Source organism: Azolla caroliniana, unplaced genomic scaffold (genome assembly GCF_043228905.1).
Source record: "Azolla caroliniana isolate FFs.n. ecotype wild unplaced genomic scaffold, voAzoCaro1.0.p SCAF_17, whole genome shotgun sequence".
Lineage (NCBI taxonomy): Eukaryota > Viridiplantae > Streptophyta > Polypodiopsida > Salviniales > Salviniaceae > Azolla > Azolla caroliniana.
The window spans coordinates 4,069,928-4,082,138 of NW_028230452.1; the positions used below are offsets into that span (position 1 = coordinate 4,069,928).

General features: G+C 37.5%; 2 protein-coding genes across 2 annotated transcripts; both read right to left on the reverse strand.

Moving 5' to 3' along the window:
• Positions 1 to 575: 575 nt before the first annotated feature.
• Positions 576 to 3,738, reverse strand: LOC147852897 (uncharacterized). The gene is made up of 3 exons (XM_087333459.1): positions 3,379 to 3,738; positions 2,021 to 3,291; positions 576 to 1,242 (listed from the first exon to the last, which is right to left on the reverse strand). Exons 2-3 carry the CDS (start codon positions 2,701 to 2,703, stop codon positions 1,032 to 1,034), a joined length of 894 nt encoding a protein of 297 aa, XP_087189585.1. The 5' UTR covers positions 2,704 to 3,291; positions 3,379 to 3,738; the 3' UTR covers positions 576 to 1,031.
• Positions 3,739 to 5,658: 1,920 nt separating this feature from the next.
• LOC147852898 (CDPK-related kinase 5-like) lies at positions 5,659 to 12,203 on the reverse strand. Its single transcript, XM_087333581.1, has 11 exons — positions 11,169 to 12,203; positions 10,307 to 10,437; positions 9,979 to 10,020; positions 9,783 to 9,891; positions 9,618 to 9,696; positions 9,094 to 9,390; positions 8,879 to 8,985; positions 7,252 to 7,359; positions 7,084 to 7,146; positions 6,052 to 6,219; positions 5,659 to 5,944 (listed from the first exon to the last, which is right to left on the reverse strand). Exons 1-11 carry the CDS (start codon positions 11,790 to 11,792, stop codon positions 5,804 to 5,806), a joined length of 1,869 nt encoding a protein of 622 aa, XP_087189707.1. The 5' UTR covers positions 11,793 to 12,203; the 3' UTR covers positions 5,659 to 5,803.
• Positions 12,204 to 12,211: the final 8 nt, after the last annotated feature.

Here is a 12,211-nt window from a genome sequence, read left to right on the forward strand (position 1 = left end):
TGGATCTCTGAACTCATCAGATGAGATTCTCACTTTGACGAACTCATTCTAAGAAGGGTAATCTCCGCTTATTTCAACTACTGGTTTTACATATCCCAAAACAACATCATTAACAAACCATATGCTGGTACACAAGTCTGAATGAGCTGCCAATGAAATGTAAAGAGCCTACCCAAGGACTGAACCATTTTCCTGCATTTTCCATTATGTGCAGGATCTTGTATCGACTATTATGCATGTCTATATCCTTTCTCCACCCAATTGTTAGAAATGCATATTCAAGGTCATAGGGCACTTCCATCCTCATACACAATTAGCTGAAGGAGAGGCTCCTTAACTCATTTTAGTGACTTCCATCCTCATACAATTAGATGAAGGAGAGGCTCTTTAACTCATTTTAATGACTTCAATCCTCATGCAATTAGCTGAAGAAGTGGCTCTTTAACTCATGTTTGATTCATTCTCTATCAGTTGACGTCCCATCAGACACCCCAAAATATTAAGCAATTTGGTGTAGGGTAGGTGAATTACATAATAATACAGAAAGTGTCAAAATGGTTGGTTAGAAGTTTGCATAGCCGAAAACCATGAAATTATACATATATTACAGCTTAAAAAGCAATCTCGATCACAAGAAGTTCAGTACACGATGTGTGAAAAGTGAAATCAGGGGTACGTACGGACAGCTTAAAACAATTTATTGAGTTAAAACATATATATATATATATACATACATATGTTGCTTACGAAGGACAGTTGGATACCAAACCCCATACACAATAGCAAGCAAACCAATGGTATAACAAATAAATAACCTGGAGATACACATACATGAGAAAAAGAGTATCTCAGTGAAGAAACAAAACCCCAATGACCAAGCAAAAGGACCCTTTCAACAAGTTGCTGTATGTAACCCCTTCATACTCGAGAAGACATATTGATCAAGTGTGTATCAAATGTTGTTCATTCTGCTTCTCATTTTCGAGGCTCTCGGTCATGAAAACAAAGCTCTCGGAGATGGATAAAGAAGGTTAAGATATCGATATCCGGAAAAGCCATAGGAGAATGAATATGACAACCATGCAAGCCAAGAGGAAATTGCACAAGGACAAGCTTTGCCAGCAATCTGTCTGTTGATTCATTGTGGTGTTCTCAGCACCCAGATCATTCCACTGCTCCATGAAGCCACTGTCTTCAACTCCAAGTATATTCCGTGCCGGAGCTCCACATATTTCACATACCCTGTCATCAAACCCTAACTTTCCATCAGAGAAAAGAAATAAGGTGATGGCACATCCATGGATATTTATTCAGGTTGTGCCTATTACATGTGAATTGAGAGGTTCATAGTGCCTTCCATGTAGCATAATAACATGAGCCAATGATCAAAACATAATCTTCACTAGTAATACAAAGTACAGATTAACACTCATCATACCACAATTCCTCATTGACAGAATGGTCAAAACATCAGCTGAGCTATAAAAATACAAGCATAATAAGTTAACCACCTCCCTACTACAAACCTTCCTGTTACATGAATATAGCATGAGACAATGATTGAGACATAAACTTATATGATGAGACAAAGCGAGAACTGATCCTTATCATATTATGTACCATCATAATAACATGAGAGAATAATCAAAACATAAGCTTAAATGAGGAGACAGGGCAAGAATTAATCCTCACCATACTATGTACCATTATGTTATATGCCATGTATAGCATGAGGGAATAATCAAAGCATAAACAAAGCAGGAAGCTAACAACCCTAAGTTAGTAGAAATCAAATGAGTACAGAAATAGAAGGAAATACTACCCGTGGCCCTTTGACTGTTTTGTTCTAGTATTACATCTCTCATGTGAAACACTAAGTAGCATGAAGCTATTTAACATGATGGGGTTTAACTCATTCTAGTATTATATCTCAGATTTTGTTTTGAGACAAGTTTCACAACCAAAAACTAATCGCACAAGAGTTGCAAAATCAAATCGTTATGGAAGAGAAAAAAGCTACCTATTTCCCTTGATTTTAAACCAAGCTTCAGCACAATTGCGGTGGGCCAAAGAGAGGCTATCTTTGCAATGGCATCCAAGTTGTATGGTTTCTGACATGTGGGATTCAGTAAAGGTTAGATGGCATACTCTGCATTCGCTTTCATCCTCCTTGAGGTCATCTTTAAGCACAATCACCACATTTAGTTCTATGTGCCCCATATCCGGGCCATGAATATAATCATGATCATCACCATTTGACACCATAACCACTTCTTCTGCATTGTGGTTATTGTTTTCTGATACCATAATCACTTCATCTAAGTCGCGGTTATCGTTTCGAGATTCCACTTTCACTTTTTCTACACCATATTTACCATTCTCTGATATCTCGATCCCATTTACCAGACTCTGAGTATCGTTTTCTGATACCATAATAGCTTTTCCAACATTGTGATCATCGTTTTCTGATACCTTGGTTCCTTTTTCTACATCATGGTTATCATTTTCTGATGCCATAATGGCTTTTCGATTATCATCTTCTGATGCCATAACCAAATTCGTTATATCATGGTTACTGGTTCTACATATCATTTGGTTAACTCTATCATGCATTATAACATGGTCTACTGTAGTACAGGCCCTCTGATCCTTTGCAATTTCCTCAGCAGTATATGATCCAGTAATCAATAATTTAGCCTCCATTAGAGCTCCCAAATTCAGTACATTCTTCTTGTAACCACTTCAAATTACTTTCTGACCAAAAAAATTTCAAATCAAGAAACAAAGCGCTAGTTTTGGGGAAATGACTCTTAATTCTCTGAAATTGTTTTATATATCTATGTATTTACAACTTTCTGCTACTAGTTTGTGATTGATTTTGAGCAGAATCAGTGTCCAAATCCCACCATCTCCACCCACAGAAACAGGTACCTTAGTCCCTCGATTCCATCATTTTCATGGCCAAAAGCTCAGAAAGAACAAAAAAGAAGAATATGCAATCTCCATATGAACTATGCGCTAAGACAAGAAGGGATGAAGTAAAAGAAACAAATTATGATATTTCCTTTCTGTCAGAGAAATCCTAATACAGAAGCTTCCAGGATCCTTTTCTGTCCGAGGAACATTAATCTCACTCAACGAAGCTTGCTGCTACTGAAGATCTGTTTCTGCCTGAGGAAGCCTGATTCAAGCCACCCGTAGATGTGAATAACGACTCCATAAAAGTCCGTAAAAGATTCAAGGAGCCCTGTTTCTGTCCGAGGAACCCTAATACAGATCATTTCCTAGATACTAATGAAGATCCCACGAGTTTCCTAAAAGATACAAGGAGCCCTGTTTCTGTCCGAGGAACCCTAATCCAGATCATTTCCGAGATACTAATGAAGATCCCACGAGATTCCTAAAAGATACAAGGAGCCCTGATCGGGTTTGAGAAATCCCAATCCAAACATCAGATTCCGAAGCGGCAGCAGGAGGAGGAGGAGGAGGAGACACCATGTTGTCTGCAAACATTCAGAAGGAGAAGGAGAAGGAGAAGATGAGGAAGGGGAATTAAATAGAAGGTGAGATGGGCATGGCAGAGCAGAAGAAGAAGAAGAAGAAGAAGAAGAAACAGAAGGAGGAGAAGGAGAAGGAGAGGGTGTGAAACCCATGAGAGGACAATAAGGGGCTGTTGCTTCTGCTTTAAAAAAAGCAGGGCCTAAAAAAGATGGAGGTGGGCGATGGTGAAGAGAGAGAGAGAGAGAGAGAAATGGAGGTTATCCATATCGATGATGCTTTCATTGCAAGTCTCTGTCTCTCTGTCTCTCTGTCTCTGTCTGTGTCTGTTTCTTTTAGGGTTAGGTCTACTTTTACTCCTTCCCTTTCTGTTCCTCCTTCCCCTGTTCCTCTTCTTCCCCCCCCTTTGGAAGGGAAGGGTCACACACACATTCTCTCTCTCTCTCTCTCTAACCCAAGGGCCAAGACCTAGTGTAGTTTGGTCTCTCTCTCTCTCTCTCTCTCTCTCACCCCATTAGGGTAAAATCTTACTCCGGCCCGATTTGTCCGAATTCCGAAAACCCTAAAACCCGACACAATTCTCATGCTATACTATGGTTGGGTGCAATCGGTCATCCCGTCCGTGTATGGCACGTCGGTTTCGCTACATTCGGCTATCGTCCAGGGGAGAACGGATTATTCTCACAACTCTTCTCTATTTTCTTACCTTAGGGCGCGTTGTGTAATATCAAAGTCATGCATGATCGGTTCCCATTCCTGGAATTTCCTACTGCTTTTGTTGTTGACATACATAATCAATGATACCCCCCCCTCACCACCACCTTGTCTCTATTCCTTTTTAGCAACCCACATTAACTTTGCTTTAGTGTTAGTTTGTGACTCGTGTGAGCTTCAACTTTGCTTAAAATTCCTTCGATCGTAAGATCGACGTACTGGCAAGCACAAAACTAGCTTGTATCCCCCTCCCCCCCCCCCCCTACCCCCAAAAAGAGAAACAATGGCAACAATAATATTTCGAATGTTCGTAAGTAATAAGTTAGTTTTTGCGAGCATCTCCAAACTCCCATGATTGCTTTGTTTTGTTTATTTCGAAGCTATCAAGAAACCAATTGAAATTCTTTAAACAATTGTGACCTCCATATGGATACGATGATTTTGGATGGTAACAATTTACTAGCAAATCTTTGTCTGTATCCTTATTTAAGAAAAATAACTTAAAGTAAATGTTTTCAATTCTCCATTCGTCCCCATTATGTGTGTCCATGTTTTAAAATCTTGAGCTTACCATACAAGCACATTTTAAATATTATCACCGGTGACATTCACATAAAGAAACAAAATGTTGAAGGCATCTTATTTAAGAATTATTGTCTCTGGCTAGTCAATTATGAGATCCTCAATGATGTCATCAAAGACTAGCGAAAGTATGTTGATTGTGTTGGATGTTTGAGTCCAAAACGAAACATGTAGGGTATTCTCATGTCTCAAACAAATGCAAGTAAAAGCCCTAGATTAAGTGTCTTAGTAACTCGTGTTTTTAATAATAACTCTCACTAGTTTTGGTGGAGGATTAGGAATGCGTATATGATAAATCATAAGACTATTATATGTGAGAGAAAGAAAGAATGATAAAAAGCATTATATAGATAGATAAAGGATCCATGCCGAAAACAATCTAAGTTGTATGTAACTTGCACCTATAGGGATCAACTTATGTTTATATGATATAAGTTGTCTTAGCATTATTATCAATAAAACAATAAGATGCCACAATCTCACTCTAAATTCTTCATCTTATTGGAGATGTCCAAGGTTTTCCTAGGCTCATATAGCATTCATTTTGCTAATCTCTATGGCAATAATAAACTGAACACGATCAAAATTCGGATTCTTCTTGTTGAAATGAAATGTAGAATTCACATTTGCAATAGCCTGAAATGAAATGTTATTTTCACGTTTGCAAAATTCGGATACTCATTGCTGAAATGAAATGTTGTATGACCAATGAGACCATGGCATGGTTCAGACAATATAATGCTGGGGCAACAATCATTCGGAAGAAAAACAATGAAAACATGTCAACACATACATAGCCTCTGATTTAACCTTTTGGGATGCAACGGATCTTCTGTTACTTAACACTCAAATGAAGCACTCATGTAAAGAAATGACGCGAGCTCTTACATTACAATTGTGTTGAAATGATACAAAGGGAGCATTCAATGACATTGCCAAGCTCCACACAGTGAATTGCAACTATATAAATACAAAGAATATACATATTTATAAATGGCACATGAACATGTTATTTTGTTGATTGTCGCATTCGTGGTGACATACCGCGTAACAAGTTTGTGAACCCAAAGAAGCTTAGTTTTCCATCATTATGTCGAACCCAATCATGTAGAACAACATGAGCTGGAACTGAGGATGGTATGCCAAGCTCCTGAAATGTGTATAAGAAAATGGAAACAAAGATTCATGAAAATTTTGAGATAGATGGATATCGTGGATGTCCTTTTTTTGCATCAAAAGATAAAACATAGAACTCACTCGGGCAAGATCTTCGATTAGGACAACTCGATTCCCATCTATCTCGAAGATGTGGTAAGCTTTTCTTGTTTGCTCCTCCCATTTCTCAAGTCCTTCAAGTTGTGGCACACTTGTAGCCGCGGCACAAAATTCTTGAAAATCAAATTTTCTGGATTGTGCGGCTTCAATCTGGTTAAAGAAAAGATGCACATTAGATCCTCTATATATGTACATTGATACACATACATACACTAGTTGAAAAAGAAACATTCAAACATGCATGCCTACAGCATGTACGTATGTATGTATGATATGCATGCATGTATGTATGAATGGATGAATGCATGCATGTATGTATAGACGGATGTATGTATGTATGTATTCGTGCATGAGAGTATGTACATACATACATATGTACATATGTATTGAATGTGTGGATGCATGCATGCATGCATGCATTTATGTTGTATGTACACATCCACATACATACATACACGGGTTGAGAAAATTGCAATGCACTATATAGCATTCGAAAGTGTATGCCATACATACATATACATCCATCATTGCTGGATTAATTTAGGAAGATGGATGCATGCACGTATGCATCTATGCACACGTTTATTTGTGTATGTATATACATGTGTACATACATGGGTTCAGAAAATTATAATGCACTGGATAACATTCAAAACATGTATTTATGTCATGCATACATATACAATCCATCATCGTGTACATGGATTGAGTAATGGTATAGACTAGCCTCTTAAACATACATAGATCTATGCATAGTATATACACAAATGTATTAGAATAGACCAACCTTTGAAACATCCATGTATACCCAAATGCATACATCAGCCTTCTAACACGTCAATGTGTATGTATGTAGGCATGTGTGGATAGATTGAGTAATTCCTTTGAACTATGCATGTATTCATGTACATGTATGTATGCATATATTAGAATGCATTACATGGATTGAATAATGCATACATAGGCAACCCTTTGAAAAAATGAATTGAGGGGATAAAATGAGAGTTCACATACAGGAGCAATCATATCAAACATCCTGGAGTCCTTCATTGCCTTGGTTGAATTTTTTCTTAGCAGCTGTGATACAAGGCATAGGCGTTTCTATCAGATATCAGAGAAAGGAATGAACAACAAAAAAACAGTAACATTCAGTGATGCCTCATAAGAAGAAAGGTACTTAACAGATGCGAAATTTTCCGATGAAATTTTGCCATTTTTGCCTGGCTCGAGCAATGTAAATTGAGCTCTTAGGTAGAATAGCTGATCTTCTGATAATGTATTTGATAATGCCTGCAAATAACCGCCAACATATTTTTCATGCAAGTGACCTTGATTGTTTTCAGCCGTGTAATGTGAAATAATTCTTGTTATTTGTAAGTTTCTTTTTATGCAGGACAACGGTATAAATAAGAGATGCTACTTTTGGTTTGTCAAAGAAAAACTGAAGGCCCTGTTTTGACACCATTTGTGATTATTTGAATATTTTTGGTACTTAGTTTATCCAGGAACAGCTTTGTTATATTCTTCCTGTTCCTCTTCAACAACTTCCGAAAGCACTTTTAAAGATGAATGTGATCCTTAACTAGAGATTTCACATGCTCTTCAAAAACCTCTATAAACTCTTTGAAACGAATTTGTCAAAGTTATAATGCGTCAGTGTTTAATCTTACTCTCGTTATCTTGACCTTCTTTTTGGCATCACCTATGTGTAGGAAGCTCATTAAGATCCATCTGTTTTTCTCATTTGTCCCATGTGTTTCAACCCCCAGCTAAGACCATACTCACAAAACTGAAGGCATTTGATCCTATGCTTGTCTTGTCTGTATGCAGCACTCATAATCTCATAAAATACAGCATCCATCCATGTAATATAAATCCAAACTACTCATATCTAGTAAAGACCGATCATGATTCTTCATCATCAAAACTCAAAAGTGATATTTGTTACGCCAATGCTGTCAAATACTTGTTTGTTCATTAGACTCTTTGTTGTTCATGGTAAACATATGAAATATCCAAATTGCATACCGTCCCTAATACTACCATCCCAAAATAAGTGGGAGAACTCTTTCTCCTACCTGCAGCTAAAGTTTTTTTTTCCCTAAGATAACAAGGTCAAAGCAACTTCACAACAGCCAAACACCACCAAAACAGCACACGCATGTCCTAGCTTTCTGACTACCCTCCTAGATTAACAACTAAGTACCTCTATCCAATAAAAACTCATAGGCTCCTTTGTCCTCAAAATTATGTCATGAAACAATTTCTAAGATCTCTTCACATATTATTGAAGAACACAACCATATCGAGTTTTAAGGGTTTTCCTGTCAATCCACAGTGTTTCCTAGAAGCTACAATGTCTTATATGACCCAGAACGAGGGCTAAAAGATCAAGATCTAAAGGGAACCATAGAGGAAGACGAGAAAGTTGAGGATGTAGGATCAAACCTATCCTTATATCTTATTGCAGATTTTAGCAAACTCCAGGTGAATAAAATTCTGGTCAAGTTAATCTTGCCAGCCAAAGGGACAATGTCTTCCAAGATTATTTTGCAGTGTGTTCCAGGACTAGATGTTACCTCCATAGCTTGACATTAGAGAGAATATTGAGTTTAGAATCGGTCATGTAAGAAATTATGGGTTCCCAAGTCTCTTATCAAAACTAGTGATTGCCACTCTTTATTGTGCATTCTCTTTAGTTTTCTTTTCAGTTCTTTCAAACTTAGTTGTACTTCATTTAGAGTTTCCAAAACATAATAATGTAATCTCCATTTTACTTGATCATCCTATAGGTCTGTTTTTATCATACCTTCAAAGCTGCACGCGTTATACTAGAGGATCTGAGGTAGGACTTGAATTGCCTGAATACCAATATATCAAGAGGAACTTTTTGGAAACCACGTATCCAAGGATGAGCTGACACAATGATAAAAATGACTGACTTCACTACTAGAAACTTCAACGAAAAATAAATAACACAAAATTTCTGACCCATTAAGATGCTCAATCAAGGAAGGTACGTACTCAGCGCTTGAGCAGCAGTTATCCTCCTATGTCGATCCTTTGTGAGAAGTCTCTTAACAAAGTCCTTTGCTTCCTCTGACATCAGAGGCCATGGTGCTTCTTCGAAGGATGGATCTGATTTTAATATTGACTTGAATATGCCAGACTCAGTGCGTGCCCAAAACGGTCGGCTTCCACTAAGTAGAATGTAAGTTATAACTCCAATGCTCCATATATCAGCTTCTATGCTGTATGATCGACGAAGAACTTCCGGTGCCACATAGTATGCACTTCCAACAATGTCACTCAGTCTCTCATCTGTCATTTTGTTATATGAAGTTAGATTGGTATATATTTTATCTCTTTCTTACTTGCTTTCACAAGACAATATTAGGAAGTGTATCCTCTGGTTAGGTCTCACTTTCTATTATGGCCTTTTAGAGACATTCATGTATCTTTCTTTCTTTCATCTATGATGAAACAGTTGTTCTGCATTTATGACCATAATATGGAAATCATTTGGGACATTTTGTTATTTCATGTACCTGGTCTCACAAAATCGGACAGTCCAAAATCAATGGCCTTCAGCTGTGCATTCTCATCCTTTGTTGTGAAGAGAAAATTCTGAAATGCACCAAACATCAGATTCCAGCTCACCATGAAACTTATTTTAAATCAATACAGTAATGATCCATACAACTCAAGCATACCTCAGGTTTTAAATCGCGATGCACAACACCCTGAAAGTGGCAAAATGATATGACACTTAGAATTTGTACAACGACAGCCTTTGCATCCTCTTCAGAATACTTTCCACCTCTGTAATGTCATGTAATTCACATGTCACCCCAGATTAAAAATGTCCCCAAGAATTGGTAAAGAAAAATCATGCTAATCGAGATTTACTTTGAAAGTAATTTGTCCAGCAATTCCCCGCCCTCACACAACCTGCCATTCATCTCAAATAGAATCATGTATATGCCTTGAAAAAACACTAGATAGTGAGTAACTAGATATTATTACTTAAGAGGAGAGCAGAGATGAAGTTATATCTCTCAATTGAATGATCTGCTAGGTACATGAAAAAAATGGCCAATGTCTCTCCAGCATTATAATTGTCTTAGCCATAGGTATCTGGTGCTACTTTGATTATATCAAATAAGACATGAACCCACTGACTTTGTAGGGTCATGATCATGTGCATATTACTCAGTGTCAAGAAAGATGAACTCACTCCATAACTATATATACATTTGCATTGTCTTCACAGGAATCATAGAACTTCACTAGATTTGGGTGCCCAGACAATGCCTTCAGAATCTTAACCTCTCTTTTCACATCCTCGATGGCAATGGCAGTTGTCATCTGGATATAACAACGTAAAGGGCTCAGTTCATTCTTTTTGGATGATTTCATATTAATCTATTCTCAATTATGAGAGTGCATTGTATCCACATTTAAACTAAGAAAAGTCATAAAAAAATTTAAAGGCGGAAAAAATTCACAAATGTTGGAATGCAAGTTTAAACCAAAAACACCATAGAAGTTTATAAAACCAACAAAGCTATGAAAGCTCATACAGTGGAGCTTAAACTTAAACCAATAAATCTATGAAAGATTATGAAATGGAGATCACGTCCATATCAATGAATCTATGATAAAAGAAACCAAGTTTAAACAAACAAACCCCTTTAGATTTAAACAACCAACAAATGCATGGAAACTCATTGCAATGGAACCCAAGGTTAAACCAAGAAATTAATAGAGAAATGGAGCTCATGTCTATACTAATAAATACATCAAGCTCAAAGAAATGGAGCTCATGTCTATACTGATAAACCCATAGAAACTTCAAATAACAAATCCATGGAAGCTCATGAAATAGAGCCCAAATTTACACCATCAAATCCATTGAAAATGTAGACAGATAATCCATTGAAGCTCATGAAATAGAGCCCAAAATTACCATCAAATCTATTGGAAACGTATACAAATAATCCATGAAAACTCAAGAAATGGAGCCCAAATTTAAACCAACAAATCAATCAAAGTCAAGAATGGAGCCCAGAAGTTCAAAAGAGTATAGATATTCACACCTTTGCTTTGGAGATAACCTTGACAGCCGCCAGTTGACCTTTCAAGTCTCCTTTCTTGATCACAGCACGACAAGTATAGCCGAAATGCCCACGTCCGATCACTTCCTCAGCAATTTCATACTTAATGGTGAAATTTTTGGCATACCCAAAATACTTCTCGAGAGGTTTTTGATCATCCTCTTGATGATTGCCTTCATGAAGGTTAGATAAACTATCCTTAGATTTCACTTGACCATGGCGCCGAACAAGAAACTCTTGTATGTGCTTTGCAGGCGAAGGAGGGGGGAAGGGTCTTTTGAAGAAACCCTGCTTCACATTGTTTGGAGTCCAATTGGCCGACTTTGCATTAGACGGCGTCGAATTGACAGACCTCACATTTATCGGTGTCCCATTGGTTGAGTTTCCACTGTCCGAGTTCACACTCGCCAGACCGAATGGCGACAACCACCATAATGGTGAGGCTCTGTATGGTGACTTTGAAGGCAATGGTGTTTTGCTTCCATTTCTTCCATTTGTTACTATACCTTCTTTGTTTTCTTCAATGACGAATCTTCTGGATACATTGATTTCTGTGTTCCTTTGCTCAGGAATTTCTGCAGCTCCCTTGCAATAGCAGATTCCCATGGCATGCTGATGCCAGAGAAATCAGCAAGCAACTCTTGTTGAACCAAAACAATGAAAAACCTAGATCGATAGGAAAACTCACAAAGAGCTAACTTTTGATAAGGAAAGCTATTTGTAAAAATTCCTAAATCTACCTTCTTTCAACATCATGCAAAAACCCCTCATCTTGCGTGTTTCCAACCTGATGGAATCAAGGTAATAGTAAGAAGAAGAAGAAGAAGAAGAAAAATTTAAAAAGATAAAGAACTATTCGCAACGTGATGGAGGAAAAACTAAAATCTTCCAATTCCCAAGCTAATGAAAAAGAGCCCAATTCTCAGCTTAGAGAAAATCCTGAATTCTGCCAGGTTCCTTTGTAATCGCAGATAAAGAAGTTACAAATGCGACCTAGATTGATATCTATCTGAGAGATGAATGGG

What these genes read in the sequence shown, in the direction of transcription:
- LOC147852897 (XM_087333459.1), bottom strand. Translation starts at nt 2,703, where the DNA reads ATGGAGGCTAAATTATTGATTACTGGATCATATACTGCTGAGGAAATT. An exon ending in TTTAAAATCAAGGGAAATAG is followed by an intron (nt 1,243 to 2,020) that starts GTAGCTTTTTTC and finishes GTTTGATGACAG; the next exon opens with GGTATGTGAAATATGTGGAG.
- LOC147852898 (XM_087333581.1), bottom strand. Translation starts at nt 11,792, where the DNA reads ATGGGAATCTGCTATTGCAAGGGAGCTGCAGAAATTCCTGAGCAAAGG. An exon ending in ATCGCGATTTAAAACCTGAG is followed by an intron (nt 9,697 to 9,782) that starts GTATGCTTGAGT and finishes GGTGCATTTCAG; the next exon opens with AATTTTCTCTTCACAACAAA. An exon ending in TAACGCGTGCAGCTTTGAAG is followed by an intron (nt 7,360 to 8,878) that starts GTATGATAAAAA and finishes GGTTATTTGCAG; the next exon opens with GCATTATCAAATACATTATC.